This window comes from Mesoplodon bidens, assembly GCF_964165515.1.
Source record: "Mesoplodon bidens genome assembly, chromosome: 2".
Lineage (NCBI taxonomy): Eukaryota > Metazoa > Chordata > Mammalia > Artiodactyla > Ziphiidae > Mesoplodon > Mesoplodon bidens.
In genome coordinates, this window is record NC_138177.1 from 75,968,452 (window position 1) to 75,991,175 (window position 22,724).

A 22,724-nucleotide genomic window follows, 5' to 3' on the forward strand; every position below is an offset into this window, starting at 1 on the left:
ATCTCATGAATCAAAAGATAAATGCAAAGAGACCCATAGCAAAACTCTCTAATGACCATGGCAAAATTGATCAAACAAATGAAATCGCATACTCTGAGTCTTCAGATGACAGTATTCTCAGTGAATTTACTCAAGCTCAGGGATCATTGCATGGGAGAGCGAGACATGGTCTCATTGAGATATTGTTACCTCGCTGATTATCAGGGTTGATTCTGCTGCTCTGGCTGGCTAGCTGGGTGCAGCCTGCCCTCCTCACATCTCGGTGTCTGTCTCTCCCAAAGCTGAATGCTTGGTAGAGGAAGATGGTTTTCCCTAGTAGAGAAGATCATTATTTCATAAAGGTAATACACGTAGCTGTGCTGCCCTCCAAATGAGCTTGCAAGAATCAGTGAGTGAAGAATATGTTTCTAAGGACAAAAAGAAATATGGTATTTTCATCCAGTTAGTTATTCAACAGGAAGAACTGTGTCTCACAATATTATGCGTGAACCTTAATCATCCCATTTTGCTAAAAAGACATGTGACTTTATTCTTTCATCTCTTATAATGTTTATGCACTAAAATGTACTCGATATATTTGCCATAACAATGCTGAAGACAGGTGTGTGTAACAAGGCAACTGGGAAGAAATAGGTGATATAGAAATAAAAACATTCATTGGATTATTTGGTATTTATAAATCTAAAAATGAAAATGTTTTGCAATTATGGAATAAAGGTGATACACATACATATGAGCCTATATATACGTGTGTGTGAATGTATACACACATCAAACACACACACACACAAAGTGAGTATGTGTGTGTATCTTCAAATCCAGGAAAATATGGAATAAACATTTGAGTTTGCTATATCTAAATTCTTATTATAATTTCTAATAAATTTATTTTTTACTATTTCCTTATTCTTCTATAAATTATAAAATGATTCAAAAGATAGATAGGTGGGTAGGTAGATAGATTAGATAGATGATAGATAGATAGATAGATAGATAAAAAGAGTGCCTTGGACCCAGATGGTAAATGGTGATCATTATTTTTCCTGGTATACTAAGGGTGTGAGGCGTCATGCGAATCCTATAATTTGACAACTCCTTCTAGGTGAAACCTGTAATGAAATAGGTGTGTCTGCCCCACCTTCCCAACACCAGCTCTTCGACCCACAGTAACTCCAGCCCCGGCTGCTGTGCCCGCGGTTGAAGCCACAGGGCTGCCACATTCTGGGATTGTGGACAATGACGGTGGGTGGAGAGCATGAGGTAGTATGACAGCATTTCTCTTTGGCAACTTCTGGAGCACGGCTTCCTGGCATTTTTAGAGCCCCCAAATATTTGTGACAACAGGTGGTGCTCACATCTCTAAATTACTAGAGTTCTGGCCACCAAGGTGTCCAAAGTCAGGAAATTCAGTGGAACTTAACAGAGCCGGACCACCCTGAGGACTGGGATCCTTGAGCCCACAGCAGCTCTACTCAGGGACCCACCCACAAGCTCTCCAGAGAGATAAGGAAAGCTGCAACTCAGACAGTACATGTTTCTGAGTCATTTCCTGGGGAGTGGCTCTGAGCCTCTACCCTGCCCCAGGGCCCAAATCTGCATGAGCAAACATAATTTTTTCCACTCGGACCATCAAAACCACCACAGTTCCTGGTCCACTGCTAGATCTCTTACTGACCAGCCTGGCTTGGAGGGGAGAGACAGAGCAGTGGGTCTTCCTCCATAGGGACGAAAATCAGGAGACAGACTAGAGACAGGGTTCCTCTCTGCTCCTGATCTGTGGGACCAGAACAGGAGGCGCAGCGGCACTCAGCCCTGCTGGGCCCAACACCCTCTCCTCCCTCACACGTGCAGTCTGTGCCTTGGTGCTCTGAACTGGCACAGGGTACGTGCTCAATAAATATTTCTGACTAAATAATCTTCCCATCCTCACATTGTGAGCCTGTTTAACCTGGTTTCTTTCGTGTTTTAAGTTTACCACTTAAAAATTCATACTGCTTTGCTCTAAAAGAGTATTTGCTTTTCTCTCTTCCTCTAAAGAGCATCCAGCAAACCACAAGGAGAGGCCACACTCTGGATAATAACTGGGAAATCATAGACCTTTCTGGCAGCAGGGGCTTGACTGAGAAACAGGAAATTCCTGTTCCTCGGGCTGACGGGTTTTTTTGCTTTGGCTCCTGATCAAGGGGTGACTAAGCAACAGAGGGGGATTTTGCCAAGTATAGAGAGGCTCACAGTGGAGCAAAGGGAGCGCTATAGGCTGGGCTGGAAATGAGAAAAGGGTGGCTAAAGGAAGCCAACCAGAACCAAAGCAACATTCCCAGTGGGCTCCAGAAATGCCTCATATCTAGGATAAAACACAAAAATGTACCACAGCATTTAACTCCTTTGTACCATTTGGTGTTTTACGCCTCAGCTGACTTGCTGATCCACAGACCTAAGAAGTGACTTGCTTTCTCTGTCAAAAACTACTAACCCCTGAAGGACAATTTTGCAACATCTATCAAAAATTTAAATGCTCGTATCAGGGAAACCATTGATTCTATAATACTTCCAAGAATTTCTCCTCAGTTATACCTATATGTGTACAGGATTTCTGGAACATTTCTTAGGGAAAAAATGAAACCATCTAACTGTCTTTCAGTAAAAGTCCACTACTAGACCTTTGATATTATATCTGTATTATAGAATGCTATGTAGTCATTAAGAAGAATAAGGTGGAAATATATGCACTGATATGAAAAGATGTCCAAAATAAATCATTAAGTGAAAACAAAGTAAGTGGTGAATGATTATATACAGTGTGACTCCATATATGTAAATCCAACAAAATAATTACTGGAAAACTCCTCAAGAAACAGATTACAGAGGGTAGTGGATCTAGAAGGAACGAGAAGCTGTTGCTTTTCGCTCTAAAGCCTTCTACATTATTGGAACTTCCAGTAATAAGCCTGTATTTCTTTTTCTAGTAAAAACAATGAGTTTTAAGAGAAAAAATTAAAATGCACATATACAGACATATATACAATGTCTAAGGAAAATATTTTATTATAAAGTGTTGAAGCACTTGATCTGACAGGTCTACAGAAGGGCTGAAATTCACTATCACAGGAGAAAAATCTAAGATATGCAGTCACTATATGCACTCACTCTTTCATCTGTTCATTTACATATTGAAGGCCACAACTGCGCTATGTGTTAATTAAAAAAAATAACTAAGATATGGTGTCCATCTTCAAGGAGCTTATACTCTCAACAGGAAGAGATGTACGTGTAGATAAATAACTGCTTGCAGCGGTCAAGGACATCAGGGTACTGTGGAGACACTGGTCAGCTCTATTGGATGGGGAGTGGATGGGAGAGGCCATCAGGAACACCTTCAGAAAGAAAGGGCTGCTCTGTTGAGTCCTAGGATGAGCAAGTATTTACAGTAAAGCCAGAGACCTAGTTCTAAAGAGTCCTCACCAATTCCTGCAACCCCTCTGGACTTCAGCTTCTTTATCTCTAATGGAATCAGCTCCAAGAATTCCAACCCATAGGAAATCATTCAAATAGATAGCTAATGAGAACCCGACTGTATAACACAGGGAACTCTACTCAGTGCTCTGTGGTGACCTAAACGGGAAGGAAATCCAAAAAAGAGGAGATATATATATATGGATAACTGATTCACTTTGCTGTACAGCAGAAACTAACACACTGTAATGCAACTATACTTCAATAAAAGATAAATAAATAAATAGATTTGTGTAGACTAAAAAAATTTTTTTAATAAATTTAGACAAAAAAAGAAAATCATTCACTCACCCAGCAAATACTTACTGAGTATCTCAGTGGTCCAAATAACAGAAACCTTGAAATAATAAAAACCCAGAGGGACCAAAGTCTTAGGGATGTCTCGTCTTATAATTCAGGAAGCAACCAAAGTTACCTCCACATTTGATCAGTGGAGGAGAAAGAGGAGAGATTCTCTCCTCTGGAATCTAGGAGTTGCTCTCTTCCTGCCAAAGGCTCAGATGTTCTACATAAGCCCAACTGCCAACTGCCAGGTTGCAGAGCAAAAGATGTGCAGAGAAAGGAAAGCCAATTCCAGGAACAGGCCACTTTAGCAGAACACTGCAAAATGCACTCAACAGAGATTCAAGTCTGCAACTGCCAATTAGCTGGTGAAGACAGTGCTTGAAGCCTGAAATTTAAGAAATTGTCAACAAACTCTAAGACTTCATAGTAGGAGCTTTGAATATCAGGAAGGGACCCATGTGGATCATATGACGGAGGCAGCAAGGCAAAGAGCAGGTACATAAAAGTTCAGGGAAATAAGCAAACCCAAGATTACAAAGTAGAAGATCAAGACAGCAATAATTCCTTTAACCACACCTACTTAAGGAGTTTAGTCAGATTCCTAAGAGACATAGAATTTGTTACCATTTAAATAACACCATATTACTCTATTACTTATATATTTATGATTGAGTTAACACTTTAAAAACAGTATATAGATTTTTCTAAAGTGTGAATTCAGTCATTCTCATCTTCAGTTAAAACAAATAAGTAAGTTACTTTGGGGAATATTTACTTGAGCTGAGTGGACCCTTCTGACAGCGAGTCAAGATCCTGGTTCCTAGAATAGGCAAAACAGGTAAGAAGATGCCTTAACAAGGATTACTCCTTCCAGGGTGGGCCGTACTTTAAGTAAAAAGGGAGTAGATAGTTGTCATTGATTATTTTCCTTGGATCCTGAACATCCAAATCACAACCAGCCATCTCCTACTGCAACTTCTCAAGGGAGATGTGCAAAATCACTGCTTGTTATTATAAATCATGAACCCCCAAATCCCATATAGAAATCCCAGACAGAGAATAAGTTGAACTAAACAATAAAATTCCTTTCAGTCTTCAACTCTTTCCTCACTTTAGGCCTTGACCTTGATACCTAACTAATCCAATGACAAAAAGAGTAAGACACCAGAGAAAGCACTGAGGAAACACAATTCTTTCCAGAGTGCACCCCTGTTCCAGCTGTCTACTGCCGCATAACAAACCACCCCAAAACTTAGTGCCTCATAGAACAGCTCTCCTCTGCTTCACATGGTGTCAGCGGGGTAGCTTGAGGCTGGAGGATCCACTTCCAAGATAGTGCACTCACACGGCTGGCTATTTGGTGGTGGCTGGTGGTTTCCCTGCACATGGATCTGTCCTTGTGGCAGCTTGGGCTTCTTCACAGCATGGTGGCTGGTTTCCTTGAGTGAGCACCCCAAGAGAGAAGCAGATAGACTCCATGTCACCTTTTAACATCAAGTCTCAGAAATCACATGGTGTCACCTCCAAAGTAGTCACCACAAGCCCACCCAGGTTCAAGGGGAGGAAACATAGATCCTACCTCCTGAGTGGGGAAGTGTGAGGGTCACCTTGTAAGAAGAGCATGTGGAAGGGCAGATAGTGTTATGGTCATTTTTGGAAAATATAATCTCCCAACACAGCTCCCCAACACCCATTCCATCCCTAAACAATTTGTCTCAGCTAATTGAGGTAATTCCATCCCTTTGGCCATCTATACGTTCAGGGATAGGCAGGCCTAAACCGTGTGGGATAATGGGATTTAAGAGAAGGCTGTTCAGGGTTTCTGGAAAAGAAAAGCAAGTCTCTCCCTGAGATATGAACAAGAAAATACATGCCCTGGATATGTCACCTATGATTATAATGGTAAAGTGGATCATGGGATAAAAAGATGAAAGAACCTCACCCTTAATGACATCACTGAGCTGCTGAATCAATCAACCTTGGAGCCTCTTCTGCTCCAGGGGACTCCTGCTGTAAAGACAATAAATAATAATTTTATGGTTCCTTAAACTGTCTTAAGTCAATTTCCTATTATCTTCACCCCAAAGCACCCTAACTCATATATTTTCTCTCTAAAGCCTGGGAACAGAGCTGAACTAACCGGCCCACGCCTAGGCCTCCCAAGAGCTGGGGGGTGGGGATATGGGGACCAGGGAGAGGTGAATCAGAAGGAAGTCTTGTTGCACAAAAATGTCAAACTGTTGATAAAGACTGCAACGTAGACCACAGGAAATTTTAAATTCTTCATTTGTCACATAAAAGTCCTCATGCCTACTACTAACCCATCACACACTTGTCCTAGACCCAGAGTATGAGTAGTAGTAGTTTGAATGACATTTAGGGTGAGTGGGTGGTGCCCCACAAAAAAGACATTATACTACACCTGGTCCTCAAGGAGCTGACAGTCTAACAGGAAAAAAAGTGGTACATACTTAAATAGCTATAATTCAAGATAAGCTGTAATACATGCCACAGAAAAAGTGCAGATAAAAGGCTGTAGTAGATCAATGAAGAGACAGATCCTTTTTAGTTGGAAGAGATAAGTAAAAAGCTTCCTGGAGAAGGTTCTTGATGAGTTGGATCTTTGTACAGGTAGAATTTGGACATGAGAAGATGAAGGAAAAATTCCAGATGAAAGGAAGGAAACACAAGAAAAAAATCAGTAAGTGGGAAATTCTGGGGCTCCTAAAGACAAGAAGATATTCAAACGGTGACCGAGCACTGACCAATCAGAACAGTGGCCAGGCTACGAGGCTGGAGCAAGTCCTAGAGACCCTCACCACTCCGTGCATTAATCCTTGTGTTACTTGATTATGGGAATCACATGGCCCAGGAGAGGGACTGAGGTGGCTGGGGCTTCAGGTGAATGGCACTCAGGGATTCAGGAAAGAAGAGAGGACAGGGCTACCCTGGTGGGCAAGTGGTTAGGAATCCGCCTGCCAATGCAGGGGGCACGGGTTCAAGCCCTGGTCTGGGAAGATGCCACGTGCCGCGGAGAACCTGAGCCTGTGTGGCACAACTACTGAAGCCCGTGAGCCTAGAGCCCGTGCTCTGCAACAAGAGAAGCCACCGCAGTGAGAAGCCCGCGCACTGCAAGGAAGAGTAGCCCCCATTCGCTGAAACTAGAGAAAGCCCACACACAGCAACGAAGACCCAACGCAGCCATCAATTAATTAATTAATTAATTTAAAAAATTAGAGAGGACACTTAGCAACTGGTAGAGAAGAACTTCAATATTTTACCAACTAGTGTAGGCAAACCAGTGAGAACCGGCAGGAGGATCAACCCTGCCTACAGGCAATAGCGAAAAGTTCCCACTTGACCAGAGTTCGCAGTAAATGAAAGAAAATAATGAAAAAACAGAAGCTGGGATTCGAATTTCATCTTGAATTCCAAGATGAAAAATTTGGACAAAAAATGAGCAATACAGATCCACTGAGAACACTTTGATGACACATTCAGATCACAACGGATTAGACATGGATCTGATATGGTGTGGCCTCCTCGGAGTAGAAATGTAACATACATGCAACAATTTGCTGTGGGTCATTGTGAAAGAGAAAATTTCTCAACTCTGCCTAACGACAGTTGGAGACTAAAAACAACTATGTGGAGGACTTTAATGGTTTCCAGCCACCAGCATGAAAGATGTCTAGAAGAATATGAAGGAAAACGTAGATGTGTGCAGACAATGGAGGAAAGCAGTTAACTTCCACCAGCTTGCCCAGGAACTCCATGTCTGTCCTGAAGATGCCATCACAATAGGACAAATCAGGGAATTAGTGAGGGCCAGCAGTTAGGGCAGAGGCTACAGGAAGTGAAAAGATAAGGGCTTGAAGGGATAACAATAGTGACACCAAGATCTGCAAAGTAGAGCCTACAAAGCACACTTTCATTTAATCCACACAGCAATACTGCAAGTAGTAATTAACATTTGTATAACACACCACCATTTGAAGAGCCCTTTTATATTTATTTTCTCCTTAATTGCTATCACCATTTTACATACGGAAAACTGAAGCTCAGAAGTAAAAACAGTTTATCTAGGGAGAGGGCTGGAACTCAAACTCAGGTCTTTAGATTTCTTGTCCAGCATTTCCATTTACAGCACAGTGGCCTCAGAGATTGAGGGGTCATTCCTTAATATTGCAAATGTGGCCTCAGTGCTGTGAGTAAGCACTGCAGATTATGGGAGAAATAAAAGGATCTCCCCTTACAGTTCTTATCTTCAAGAGGTAAATCTTCCAGCCCAGGACTTAAATGGGAAGAGATTCACCCAAGAAACTGAGTGTACACCTTCTGATGAAGATGACTCAGTTTCTAGAAGGAGCCCATTCCTGTTTTATTAATCAAATTAGATTTGGGGATCCTCAAAGGCAGGAACCATGACTTTTTTATCTTTGTACCCTCAGACCCTAGCACAGGATCTGGTACTCAGTAAATACTTGTTGAATAACTTAATTTATATAAAATTTAAGACTCTTAACAGAAATAGCTTGCGATCCTTCCCCCAGAAAAGAAAAACAAAACAAAGAGTCAACAATTCTTGAAACAATTATTTAACATTGTCCTGAACGTTAAATCACACAGAATTAAACCAAGTACAGCCCCTACTCTGAAGTCATACTATTCGTTCAATCCCATGAACTTTCATTGGGTCCTACTATGTGCAAATGGCTATGAATGACACAAAAATGAACATGACGGATCCATAATTTCAAGGAACTCACATGCTATCAGAAAAGATACATCTATTAACATAAATCCCTGTAATACATAGCAGAATATTAAAATCCCTCCCCACAAGAAATAATTTACAAAATATCATGGAAGGAAGGGTAAATGTGGGTGGTGGAGATCAGAAAAGTTTCATGAAGGAGGAGCTTCATTGAAGGAGCCATAGAATTTCATCAGAGGAAACTGAAATTAAGGATGTTTCAAAGGCAGAGAAAGCTTGGGTAACAGTAAAGAGGTAAGGAAGTACAGAGGATCTTTGAGTGATAAACAGTGGTTCCATTTGTTAAAGCATGGAGGATAGAAAGGAAAGTGGCAGATGACATGCTGAGACCCCCTGCCACAACCTGTCAGTTTCACTTCAGACAGCATAACCTGCTTCACACTCTTGCTCTCCATTCCAGCTCCTCTCATCATCCGGGCTGAGCTCAGCACTGATGAGGATCACCCACCCAATGCCCCACCCTCATAGCTCTTGACTTCCCTCCTTCATGCCCACGCCACATACACTGCAGTCAGTTTGAGGCCCTTAGCCATGCTTGGATTTTGCCATCATAAGAGTTCTATCTACAAGTCACTAAACTCACTGGAAGTTTGTATTCTACGAATAACTTCTTAAATCCCCAGCTCTCTCCATCCCTCTTTTCCATTTAACTTGTTCTTTGATTTTATGGAGAAATTTTTTTGTGCCCACCCACCTTCCATGTCCCCACGCCTTCCTTTTTCTTCCTGTACTCAATGCCCAATCAAGTGGATTACTTTCTCACCCACACCCTCAACTCCTTCACTGCCTTATCCTTTTATTATATCCATTCTGTAAAACCCTAAACCTATTTCACAAGCCTCTCTCTTGGATCCAGTGACTAGATTTCTAAACACACCAGAAGAAAGCCATACAGCCTCACAATCATACAACCATGTGTATTAGAGTCACTGCAAAATTATAGCTTCCTAAGCTTTTTTTTTTTAATGTTGAGCCTTCTTTTAATTTATTTTATTTTTTTATTTTTGGCTGTGTTGGGTCTTCGTTTCTGTGCAAGGGCTTTCTCTGGTTGTGGCAAGTGGGGGCCACTCCTCATCGTGGTGCGCGGGCCTCTCACTGTCGCGGCCTCTCTTGTTGCTGAGCACAGGCTCCAGATGCACAGGCTCAGTAGTTGTGGCTCACAGGCCCAGCTGCTCCGCGGCACGTGGGATCTTCCCAGACCAGGGCTCAAACCCGTGTCCCCTGCATTAGCAGGCAGATTCTCAACCACTACACCACCAGGGAAGCCCCTTCCTAAGCTTTTGCACCACTCAGCCATCTGAGTCAGCTCCTGTTTCCATTTCCCTCTGGGACTATGGAGAACCTCTTCAAGTCTCCTACTCAAATCCTGTGGGCTCTGTCAAGCACGTCCTTACCTCCCTCTTCGTATGCCAACAAGAGTATCAGGAAGGATACTCCTCTGCAGCCCTCCCAAAGCTATGGTCCCTCTATAGTCTCACTCCTCATTTTCCCCTTTTCCACTCTGTGGGGTAATTCATCCACCATAGCTCCTCTGAGACCTTGCTCTATCGTTTGTATCGTCTCAACCTTGTACATGTGCCTTCCCATTCTGGTGACTCCTTCTCCATACCCTGTGAAGCCATTCAAGGGAACACTGCAGCAAGCAGGATACTGGCTCTGCCCTCAAGTAGCTTGCTGTCTAGTGAGGAAAATAAATAAGTAAACAGAAAATGACAGTAGAGTATAGTAAGAATTACAGTACAGGGAGCTATGGGGGAACATATAGTGGACACAGGACATGCTGAATTCCTCCAGCTTTGAATTGTGACAACACATGCGAAGTTCTGTCTACCAGAGAACCTCATTAGAGACTCGGTGCCCAAGGCTTTTACTGGAGGCTGGTTGCATACGCACACTCTCTCCAGCATGTACCGGAAAACTCCAAACTCCCAGAAGGAATGCAGGTGCTTGGCATAAACTACATTGTTTGTACCAACAGTTGAGGCACAGTGAGCCACTCTTAGGCCCAGTGAGGGGACAGATGGGAATCCTCTTGAAATACAAGTTCCCAGATGCCAGCCAAAGTCCAGCCTTGCAAGCAGGTCTTTCTAAGGACAGCAGTCTCGGGCAGCTATGTTAACTCTTTTTTTGCATAGATACCTAGCACTCTCTTAGGAGATGAGAAATGCTTAGGGAAGGTGATTTCTAAGTTATATGAAGGATGACACTATGGACTTAACTGTGTCTGTCCCAACAACAACAACAAAAAATTTGCATATGTTAAAGCCCTAATGTGACTGTATCTGGATATAGGGTCTTTAAGAGGTAATTACAGTTAAATGATTAAATGCTTAAATGTCATAAGAGTGGAGCCCTAATTCAGTAGGAATGTGGCCTTATAACAAAAGGAAGAGAGAGAACCCTCCCTCTCTCCACCATGTGAAGACTCAGCGAGAAAGCAACCATCTGCGAACCAGGAAAAGAGCCCTCATCAGGAACTGAGTCGACTAGTACCTTGATCTTGGACTTCCAGCCTCCAGAACTGTGAGAAAACAAATTTCTGTTTACACCAGTCAGTCTGTGGGAGTTTGTTATGAGAGTCCAAGATGACTAAGATGAGAAAAAGACTATTGCAGGCAGACAAGACAGGTGTGCAAAGGCCCTGAGGTGAGACAGAGATTTGAAGAGCTATAAGTAAATGTGACTGTTCCCGGTCCTATTCTCTCCTAAAGTGATTTCATCCCTCTTCCAAACCCCCCACATCTAAGCAGAGGCCAGGTTTGATTGCTTTTGCCTTCTTGGTACTTGGAAATTCCCTGCCCCACTTCCATGGCTATCTCACCTTGGTTATTGCAACAATATCCTAATATGTTCCTTGCCTCTAGTCTCTTTCCTCTCTGGTACATTTTCTATGCTTCCCAAAAGGTGAAGTGGGTCAAGTCACTCTCCTGATCTAAAATCTTCAGTGGTTCTTGATAGATAACCCTCAGGATACAATCCAAATTTCCAACCGTAGCCCTTAGTGCTCTGACCCTTACCTCTCCAGGCTCAATCCCACAGCTCCTGGCTCACTTTTACCATCACCCCATACCCAAAGCCCAGGACTACCAAACCACCTGCAAGTACTGAGAATACACATATGCTTCACCCCTGCTTACTTTTGCACAAGCCATTACGGAAGGGTTCCTCTGAAGACACCACTCGATGTTCTAAGTATTTTACATGATTACATCTTCATCCTCACAACAACCATATGAAGTGAGTACTACTACTCTCCACTTTATAATTGAGGAAACCAAGGCACAGAGCAGATAAATGACTTGCTGGAGCTCATACAGATAATATGTTGCAGCACTGTGCTATACTGATTTCACCTTGCTTCACCACTGTGCCCATCCACCTGATGAATTCTTTTATTTACTTTTTTTTTTTTTTACACCTGGTGGATTCTTATTCATCCTCCACTACCCAACTCAAGCAACACTCTCTCCACAACACTTTCTCTGCTCCTCCAGAGTTAACCACTCACTTCATTCCCAGCAGTATCACTGTGCCTTGGTCACACCCCTGTTATTATGGTTGGCTACTGTATCCATTTAAGATCCTGCCCGGCCCTGCACAGAGCTCAGGTTGCACATAAGAATTACCCTGCACCGTGGAAGTCCCCACATTTATTTCCTGAATAAATTGACTCATCTGTACCTCATCTTTGTCTCTTGGTATCAATTTACCAGCCCTCACTCATCCTCGGCTCCTTGCCCACTTTAGCCCTTCACTTTGACACACCATTTACCTACTTTGCCAATTCTACTTCGCGTGCCATCTTCCTGAACTCTCCCCTCCTTTAACTGAAAACCCCTTTCATCATGACCGTGGTGATTTGTCACTACAGACAGCCCTCACTGGGCGGGGCTGACCCCCCAACCTGGTTCTGGAGAATTCATACTTATTTGATTCAGCTCTTTTCTTTGGTTTCACTCAAGCCACCTCATAGGGCAGGGAAGTTATTGAAAGAATAGAGGCCTGACATGAAATCAGGAAAACTAAACAACCAGGTGCAGGAAGAACAAGAACACTATTCTGCACATTTTTTCCAAACTTCATAGCTCCTACTTATTTATGGTGTCTGCTGCTTCATAATTTTTATTTGCCATGACCTCATGATTCTGTCCATGAAAATGTTCAGCTTCACTTTTCTAAATGCCTAATTTGCTATGTGTTGCTAATTTCAGTTTCCCAAAAAGCTGAAGGGTCCCAGCTCACCTTTTCACGTCATGTCGTGAAACATCCACTACTATCCATTCTATGGACTAGCAGTACTTGAGTCCAGTACTAACCTCAATCCAATCAGCTGTGACAGTGGGCACAGGGTCAAATCATGCAAAAATTCACTAATGGGGCTGGATTTTCAGCAGAGGCAATAAATGGGGTGTTTTTCCTTAAAGAGGAATGTTGTATGGGAGGTCCATGATTCAGGTATAGAGTAATATAGACCAATGATTCTTTACTATTTTTGATCATAGATTTTTCTGAGAAGCAGATGAAAGCTCTGAAGAAGAAGTTCTCTTATGCAAAAAATTTCACATATACCTTTAGGGTATTTGTGGACCCCAGCAGCCATCCATGGAACACCCCCCAAAACACCATAGGTCTAAAGTCTATCCATAGACCACCCCAAAGGCAGGCATTAATATCACATTTATGTTTGTATCTCTTGTGCCTAGCAGTGGGCCTGGCACATAGTAGTTTTCCAAAACTATTTTTTGAATGAATAAATTGAAGGAGTCATTCATTAATTAAGGTTAAAGAGGATTTTCAAAGCCAGGTAGAAGCTAAGAAGTTTGGATTTAATATAAAAGGCATTAGAGAGCCATCTTGTTTTGTTCTTTTGTTGTGTTTCATTTTTAAGCAGGCACTTGATCAGAGCTGTACATTAGAAAAATGTGTTTTTGGGCTTCCCTGGTGGCGCAGTGGTTGGGAGTCCGCCTGCCGATGCGGGGGACACGGGTTTGTGCCCCGGTCCGGGAGGATCCCGCGTGCCGCGGAGCAGCTGGGCCCGTGAGCCATGGCCGCTGAGCCTGCGCATCCAGAGCCTGTGCTCCGCAACGGGAGAGGCCACAACAGTGACAGGCCCGCGTACAGCAAAAAAAAAAAAAATGTGTCTTTAACAGTCAATAGAACAGATTGGAGGGCAAGAGACCAGTTAGGAAACTGGAGGAAAGAGGGAATGCAAACCTAAGCTAGAACACTGGAGGTGAGAATAGAAAATATGAGGGGCAGATCCAAGAGAAAGTGTAAAAATAAAACTGATGGTACTTGGTACTCGATAAGATTTGGGGGTAAGAAAGGGATTTAGAGTCAAAACCTGGCTCCAAAGTTCTCAAGTCGGGAGAATAGAAGAATGTCAATACCATTAGCAGAGGTAAGGAAGACAGAAGAGAAACAGATTTAGGGAAAACAAGTATCTCTTGAATTGAGTTTGAGGCTCAGGTGAGACTTTCAAGTGGATTCAAGAACAACTGAAAATGTGGGTCTGGTGTAGGTGAGAAGAGATGAAGGTCTGCTCAGAAGTGACCAGCTGAGGCTGCAGGAGCAGAGGGGATGCCAGGAAGCAGTTTACACAATGCCCTGCAGCCCATTATCTTTCCTTTGCATCTATTCCCGTTTTTGAAGCCCTCTCAAAGCCATCTTTTTTTTTTTTGCGGTACGCGGGCCTCTCACTGCTGTGGCCTCTCCCGTTGCGGAGCACAGGCTCCGGACGCGCAGGCTCAGGGGCCATGGCTTACGGGTCTAGCCGCTCCGCGGCATGTGGGATCTTCCCGGACCGGGGCACGAACCCCTGTCCCCTGCATCGGCAGGCGGACTCTCAACCACTGCGCCACCAGGGAACCCCAAAGCCATCATTTTATCTGATAGTCATAACAATCTTGTGAAGTAGGAAAGGAAAGGGCACCTACTTTTACAGGTAAGGAAATGGAAGCTCAGAGGACTGAGGGGTTTTGCCAAACGTATTGCATTGAAGTAATTACAGATCCAGGATTAGAATCCAGAGCTTCTGATTCTTCATACAACTCCCAACTCCGTTGCCAACTGCTCACAGATAAATGCCCTACTTGCAGGGTTCAGTAGTTTGCAGTAGTACTGTACCGTTGCAGTTCTTTGGGGTCTAGGGTCTTGCTTTGTTTTGTTTGTTTTTTTAACTGTTTTCGGTTTAGAGAGAAGTCTGTGTCAACGATGCTCCAGCTGGCACAAATCACTACCGTTTAGTCTGTTAACGTCTCCAGTGTGAAAGAAGAGACAGCCCTGGTTTCTAGGGAACTTATAGCCCACACTCCACGTTGCACGTTTTTCAAAGGGACCTTTCTGCCTGTCTAACATGAATGACCAGAATGAGCTCGTCAGCTTGTACAGGGAAAAGACCCACGGACTTGGACAGACTTCCAGAAGACCGCTATGCAAAACTTTCAATTCGGAAAAGTCCAAAATCTTCAAGGTTCACGGCACAGGGGAGAGAGATTCTTCAGGGCTCAGCGAGGACAATGGGTTTTGTGTGAGTTTTATGGTGAAGCCGTGTGCTTGGCAAAGAAGGGCGACGGCGACCAGTCCGGATCCGCGCGGCGGCGGGCGGAGCTGAGGAGGGGGCGCGTGAGTCAGGCGGAAGCCGCGCGGGGCGGAGCCGGGTGGGGCCTGACCTGGGAAGCAGCAGACCCGGCCCGCCGCCCAGTTCGCGCCTCGCCGCTCCTCGCTCGCAATCCCGCTCTTCGCTCCTCTCCGAACATGGTAAGCCGCACTTTTTGTCTTCCTCTTGCATGAAAAGAAAAAAGCAACAGCGTACTTTTCACCAGGCTTGGTCTTTGATTTTTATGTGGACATGGCAGGAAACAGAGCAGGACGAATGAATCTATGGCAGGGAATTAGGAAAGAGCGGATGGAAGGAAGAAGCCCTGAGTTATACCTGTAATAACAGCCTAGGGGTAGCAACGGGAGGTTCTTTTGTTTTCCAGGCGAAGGTCTAGGGCTGGGATAGAGGAAATGCACTGCGAGCCGCGCCCCGCCCGGAGCCCCGCACGGGGTGAAGCCGCCCCGACCCCTCGCTCAGCCGGGACGGGGGCGGGGGTGTCCGGCCGGTGCGGGACGCCCCTCGCCGCCGGTGTCCGCGGAGCCCGGGGTACGACCTAAAGACAGGGGCTAGAATTCTGCGCGGCGACGCTAGTTATGTACAGTTCTAGAGACCAGAAAGGGAACGTTTCAGACCTAATGGTCTGACCCCTAGGGGAAATCAGAGTTTCAGTAATCGACCGGCAAACGGCCAAGACGCAGAGACTGAAATTGAAGCGAGTCCCAGCTAGCCGAGCGGCAGTCAGGAATGTGGGAGGAGCCCGGCGACCGGAAGCCCCCTCCTCCTTTCTTTTCCCCCCTGGCCCATCATCTTGTTCGGTGGTCACCCCGTCTCCTGTTTTTCTTCTCTCAGCTCCTGCCATCCCCATTTTGAACTCTATCTTTTCCATTAATCCACCTCCAAAATCTGCCTCTTCCTTGGGCTCTCTTTCGTGAAGGGAGGTCTGCAAACTTCCGCCCAAGGGCCAAATCGGGGTTCTGTTCGCCCACGAGCTACGAACGGATTTTACATATTTAAATAGTTGAGAGAAAGTTAAAGGAAGAATAATACTTTGTAACACGTGAAAATTATATGAAAATCAAACTTCAGTGTTCATAAAGTTTTATTGGCGCACGACCACGCCCATTCATGAGTTTTCTGTGTGGTTGCTGCCCTGCTACAAAAGCAGAGTGACAGAGCCCATATGAGCCGCACTGGCCTAAAATTTATACCATCTGGCCCTTTACAAAACACGTTTGCCAACCCCTGCTTTAGTCTGCCAGTCTGTACCCTCGACTGCTCTTTCCCCTTTCCGTGCAAAAGCGAGGAATCAGTCACATGGAACCTTGAAAAGGCAGACCCAGCACCACCAAGTGGTGAAGACCTGGAATGACCGCCCCGGCGGAAGGTGGATGCCACCAGGGCTCCTTGGGAGGAAAGGGAGCATGTTAGTTAAGAATGAGAACTGCAATACTTGAGTTTTTTCAGGCGTTACTTTTTTTTTTTTAAACTTTCTCAAATGTTGAGTGTTTAGCATGCATTTTTTAAAATTTATTTTTGTCTGCGTTGGATCTTAGTTGCTGTGCGTGGGCTTTTGCAAGTTGTGGTGAGCGGTGGCTACTCTTTGTTGCAGTACGAGGGCTTCTCATTGCGGTGGCTTCTCTTGTTGCGGAGCACAGGCTCTAGGTGCACGGGCTTCAGTAGTTGCGGCATGCGGGCTCAGTAGTTGTGGCTCACGGGCTCTAGAGCGCATGTTCAGTAGTTGTGGCACACAGGCTTAGTTGCTCTGCGGCATATGAGATCTTCCCGGACCAGGGCTCGAACCCGTGTCCCCTGCATTGGCAGGCGGATTCTTCACCACTGCACCACCAGGGAAGTCCCTAGCATGCATTTTTAAAATTCTCTCACAGCACCCATTTATCACGCTGTTTTCTCCTTCCTATCATTGTTCCCATCAAATACAACTCAGGATGCAGTGATGGGGAGCACTGGCTTCCATGCAAGCAGGAGATCTTCTCTTCTCCTTCAGCCACTGCTCCAACTTGAGCAAAGCTTTCCTGTCTCTGGGCCTCTCTGCCCCTCCAGCACTACAAATTTTGCAATTCCATTTAAGTAATTTGATAATTGTGTTTCTTTTCCTCTGGAAATTACCTCTGGGAAGAAATGCAGCGGTTTTAATTTTATCCATGCGGCTGATAGCAACAGTTTTAAAGGGGGAAAAAAATCTGTCAAGATTGACGTTAAGGAGAGAAAAAGGAAAAGCAGAAAGCCACTTTGAAACTGGAAAATCAAAAAGCAATCTGAATTCCGCAAAGAAAAGAGGCAGAGAACACATCTGTAGGTCTAGAAAAAGATCACAAAGCCCTTGCTCCTCAACCTGGAACCTTCTACCCTATCTGGTGTGCCCTTCCAGTCAGTCTTGTTCCTGTAATCTGACACATTAGTAAGACTGTGAGATTGTAGTCCTGGTAAGAAAAGCTGTTGTGCAAACACATCTGTTTCTAGGCTGTGGTATTTTGTTTCTCACCAAAACTCTGAAGCTACCAACACTTTTCTAAAGAAAAAGTTCTGACAATGTGACCGTTGAGGAAGAATCCATCTCCAGAAGGGGCTTTATAGATGTTTCAGGATGCAATGAGCACGGGGCACCTGGCTAGGCAGTTAAAGCACCTGGAGAGACTGAAGGAGGGAAGGAGACTGGTAGCTGTGCAGCTAAGAGCTCAGATCAATAACAGGGCTCACATCAATCCTTAACATATTAATTATGGGGCCTGAAAGCCTCCAGCTCTGGGCTCCAGGAAGTCCATCCCAAGAACAAATTAACGGGCTAAGTGCCACATTGCGAATGTTACCATCCAATGTAGACATTGTTAATGTCCAGAGAGAAAGCTTTGGAGGAAGGGTGTGGCCCTGCAAGTTTTCCAGAAAGTCTGCAGTTCCCCTTCTTATCCACCAGGGGGAGCCCACGAGTTCCTCACGTCTGGGGCCCAGGTGCTGGCTGGAATGAAGGGCAGACTCAGCGTGACACAATTTCCTTGAAGACTTCTGTTGTAAGGAAAGCAGAGCCCAGAACAGGATATGAACCTTGTGCTCCTTCTAGTGCAACCACAGCTGTGGTTCAGCTCCGTAGATGCGATGGGAGCTGTGTGAGTGGCAACCTAAGAGCCCCCATATCAACCTTCCTGGTGTGAAGTGACCAGAGAAGTTCCACCAGCCTTTTCTGTGGGAATTAGTGGCATCTGGGAATAGAAGGAGCAAAGGCCAAGGGCTGCAGAAAGCAACCTGGAGGCTAAGATTGTAGAAGTAGCTCTGCCATGTCAGTTCCCTTCTCATGCCTCACGTGTAAAATTAAGGGGTTCTAACTCTCAAATACGAAAGCTGTTTTCCAACATCCAAAAAATTCTCAGATCTCCTACCTCATACACAATAGTAACTATGCTTTTAGTTTTCTTCTAGAAAATGTATGAGTCCTGGGAATTCAGTATTCCTTTAAAAAGAAATGCCATTTATCACAGTAGCCTCCATATACTCTTGGAAAATAGGGAACTTTTTAATCTATAGACGATGCTTGGTATGCATATGGATTTGTGGATATATAGTTATACATATATTTACCCGCACATTCTAAAAATATCAGTAAACCCTGTCACCTCACGCTCATCTAGGCAGTCTACTGCTTTCAAACATACCAGCATGCTCCATATTTACCCTCACTAATTTTCACCTGGAATAAACATGTGAGGAGATGTGGGGAGGAAGCTCACTGAATGTGACTTTCTGTGGTTGTCTTGGGCCCCTTAGCCCCCTAAACAACGACCAAGTCTTTCAGGAAACTGCTTGACCCAAAATGAAGAGACGAGATCCTCTGGAGTTTTCCCTAGCACCCAGCTTTTGATATCTTGCCCTTGTCTGAACCCTGAATTTTTTTTGTCCAAAGGCAAAAACATCCAGTCCTACAGAGACTGAACGGTGCATTGAGTCTCTGATTGCTGTTTTCCAAAGGCATGCTGGAAGGGACGGTAACAACTGCAAACTCTCCAAGGCCGAGTTCCTTATCTTCATGAATACAGAGCTGGGTGCCTTCACAAAGGTATTGGTCCCTGCCCCCAACCCCAGGCCACCCACAGCATGAAACAAGACCCTGGCAGAATGGCTAGGAGTGAAGGACAGCAGCTGAGCCCCTAGGGCTGAGTAAGCTCTGAATGACTATTAAAGGACCTTCTGTTCTCCTCTTCTTTGAATAAAGTATGTTCTAAAGATCAAAGTTATCAAACTACACTGACATAGGGAACAGTAATTTTTTTCATTTAAGGAGAGGGGCTTACAAAATGGTAAATGGAGTAATAGAAGAGTTTTCAAATTTTATTCCTCCACCCCAAAGCCTCTAGGGCAGCCACAGAACTTTCTGTAGTGATGGAATTAATGTTCTATATATGCGCTACCTGATATGGTAGCCACTAGCAACTAAAGGACTGACTTTCTAAATTAATTAAGTAGCCATATGTAACCAGTGGATATAAGTGTGTGTATGTGCTGGGGGCTTGGGTGAGTGGAGGATGGGGCTGATTAGGCAGGGCCCGCATCCTCTTTCCACCTCCAGTCACTCTGCTTTTATGTAGTTTGTATATTGGAGTTGCATGCAACACTTAGAAAAAGTTTTCCACTGTTTTTACAAAACTGAGTAACCCCTGATGGTCACAGAAAGAACCCTGGACTAGGAGCTAGAAAAGCTGGGTTCGTGTCCTAGGTCTTCCGCTTAGGCCACTCACTTCACCTGTTTGAGTCTGTTTCTGTCTCTGAAAAGTGCGAATATTAATAACCCCTACCTGGTACCTCACACTCGTGTAAGAATAAAATGTGGAAACATTTTTGAAAGCATCTTAGAAAGTACAATATAAAGGTACTAATATCATTATTATTGTTATTATTATCTTTGCAGAACCAGAAGGACCCCAGTGTCCTTGACCGCATGATGAAGAAGCTGGACCTCGACTGTGATGGACAGCTAGATTTCCAAGAATTTCTTAATCTTATTGGCGGCCTGGCCCTGTCTTGCCATGACTCCTTTATTAAGTCTACCTCTTCCCGGAAGTAAATTGGAGGAGCCTTTGGGCCTGGCCTCCAGCCCCACTCTCTTTCCTTCAGCCTCCCAATTATCATCTACCCCTCACAGCCTACACATACCCTGAGCCCAGTGTACCCACCACCCCATGCAGGCCACTCCTGCTAGCAGTAATAAAACAATATTGTTTTTTAAAGCACACACTGGAGAGTCAGTAAATTTGTGCAAGGGAGGGAGATGACTGGGAGGAATATAAATTAAATTGATGGAAACAGTTACCAGAAGTTGCAAAGTAAATAGGAAAAATGCATCTTGGGTGTATACATAATCATGACTAATGATACCAACATAATCATCTAACTTACTCAGACTGATGGAGAGACGTCACTTATTGTTCACTCATTAAATGTCTATACACCCCTACGACAGGCACTGTCATAGGCTTTGAAGATACAGTCAGCAAGACAGACAAGGTCCTACCTTCACTGAGGTTACCTTCTAGTGGGGGGAGAAACAATAAATGAATAAACAAACAAAGAACTATGAGTGCAAAAAGATAGTTGTCTTTCTGAAAGCCAAATTGAATTCTTTTCAAAAACTTGATTAGAGAAATTCACTGAAGATAACTGTGGTTGATGTAGGTGTAGCTGAAACAACTGTAAACAAATGTGAAAAGCCTCATAAAAATCTAGAAGCATCTTTCACTCAGATTGCCTCACAAGTATCTTTAAATTCCTCCACTTAAAGGAACTGGGACTTCATCCTGGTGGTCCAGGGGCTAAGACTCCACGTTCCCAATGCAGGGGGCCCAGGTTTGATCCCTGGTCAGGTAACTAGATCCCACATGCTGCAACTAGGAGTTCGCATGCCACAGCTAAAGATCCTGCATGTCGCAACTTAAAAAAAGAAAAGATCCCACATGCTGCAATGAAGATCCTTCGTGCAGCAACTAAGACCCAGTGCAGCCAAATAAATACATAAATTGTTTTTTTAAAAAAGGAACTGAAAATCATAAGTGTGATTTATGCAAGAAAGGCAGTATAGCAAAATATTGGTAAATGTACACGTTTTAAGTTTAAGTACTTAGAATATTTTTATGAATACCCATTTTAACTGATTTTTTTTTTAAGTTAACCAGCCAGCTACTGGTCCCTACCCTTCAGAAAAGACAGTCTACCATTTCCCAATAAACTTATTCTTCTCTCCGCCCCAGCTTGATCTCTTCCACTCCTTTCTCCACCCTGTGACCAAAGAGTTTTTAAAGGCAAACTTGATGATGTCACTCTCCTGGTTAAAACCAAGCATTGATTCCTCTTAATAAGCAAGATGAAATCCAGTTATCTTTGGGCACCCAAGGGCCTTCATGGTGGGTCCCTAACCCCTTCTCCAGCCTCATTTCCACTTCTCTCTAGACTTGCCAAACACTCCTGAGCTGATAACTAAGTGCTGTGCCTCTGTCCCTTCATAATCTCTTGCTGCCCTGAAAGCCCTTTGCCCCTTTCCCACCTTTTCCTACTCTATAGAGCAGCACAAGTGTCATCTCCCCTTATACTGTGCTTCCACGGCACTCTGTTCTTACCTCTGTTACAGCACTTATCACTCTGTATTGCAACAGTGATGTCTTCCCAGACGACTTTGAACTCAGGAAAAGGGATCTAGTTAAATGCATCACTGTATCACTAGTACCTAGCGTGGTGCCCGGCATATAGTGGGTCGGAAAAAGTAGATAGTGCTATAAAATCAGACTTGGGACACTATGCATATCAGTCAGGGTTCCCACAGGAAACACGTGCACACTCACCAGGGTCACTGAAGAAAGTTTATTGAAGAGACTATTACAAAGTTGTGCTCAGGGATAAGAGAAACACAAAGGATGTCAAAGCACCAGGGACTAACAAAATTAGGAAGCTGTTACCACCACTACGCCTGACTGGGCAAACCAAGGAGCAGTTACTGGAAGCTAGCAAGAACCATAGGCAAGGGAGAGGGGTCCCCACAGATGCTGTGGCCTTGTTCATAGAAATACAGCCACTGTCAGACCACAGGCGGCAGGAGGGAGCCAGGGGAATAAATAGCGATTTCTCTCTCCTCCCATCTTCATGATCTCCTGCCAGCGCCTCCCATGGGACAAGCCAACTAGAAAGCTGAGAAGAGCAGAGAAGCATAGAAAGTGGATATGGAGGGGCAAAGAGAATATCCATCACATCGTAGAAAGGTGAGATCATTATTTCCCTACACAGAGTTACTCCTGTCAGAGAGAGAAGCAGAGGATAAAGTGCCAACGTTAATGCAAATAAATATTTTTAGTATATATCTTTAATTTATTAAATGTTTTTTTGTGGTTAAATTTACATAACATGAAATTTAACATTTTAACCATTTTTAAGTATACAATTCAGAAGCATTAAGTACATTCACATTGTGGTGCGACCATCACCACTATTCATCTCCAGAACTTTTTCTTCCATGACGGAAATTTTGTACTCCCCACTCCCCTCTACCCCCATCCC

At 44.1% G+C, this 22,724-nt stretch overlaps 2 protein-coding genes across 2 annotated transcripts in view; one reads left to right on the plus strand and one right to left on the minus strand.

Annotated features, from left to right (window-relative positions):
* Positions 1-19,153, minus strand: part of LCE5A (late cornified envelope 5A) — a 194,161-nt gene extending 175,008 nt beyond the window's left edge. The window contains 2 exon segments of the mRNA XM_081225916.1: positions 5,741-5,805; positions 15,510-19,153. Of these exon segments, the coding sequence (XP_081082042.1) occupies positions 5,741-5,752 (12 nt within the window). The 5' untranslated portion in view covers positions 5,753-5,805; positions 15,510-19,153.
* S100A11 (S100 calcium binding protein A11) lies at positions 14,993-20,415 on the plus strand. The gene is made up of 3 exons (XM_081225915.1): positions 14,993-15,334; positions 19,090-19,242; positions 20,092-20,415. Exons 1-3 carry the CDS (start codon positions 15,008-15,010, stop codon positions 20,245-20,247), a joined length of 636 nt encoding a protein of 211 aa, XP_081082041.1. The 5' UTR covers positions 14,993-15,007; the 3' UTR covers positions 20,248-20,415.
* Positions 20,416-22,724: the final 2,309 nt, after the last annotated feature.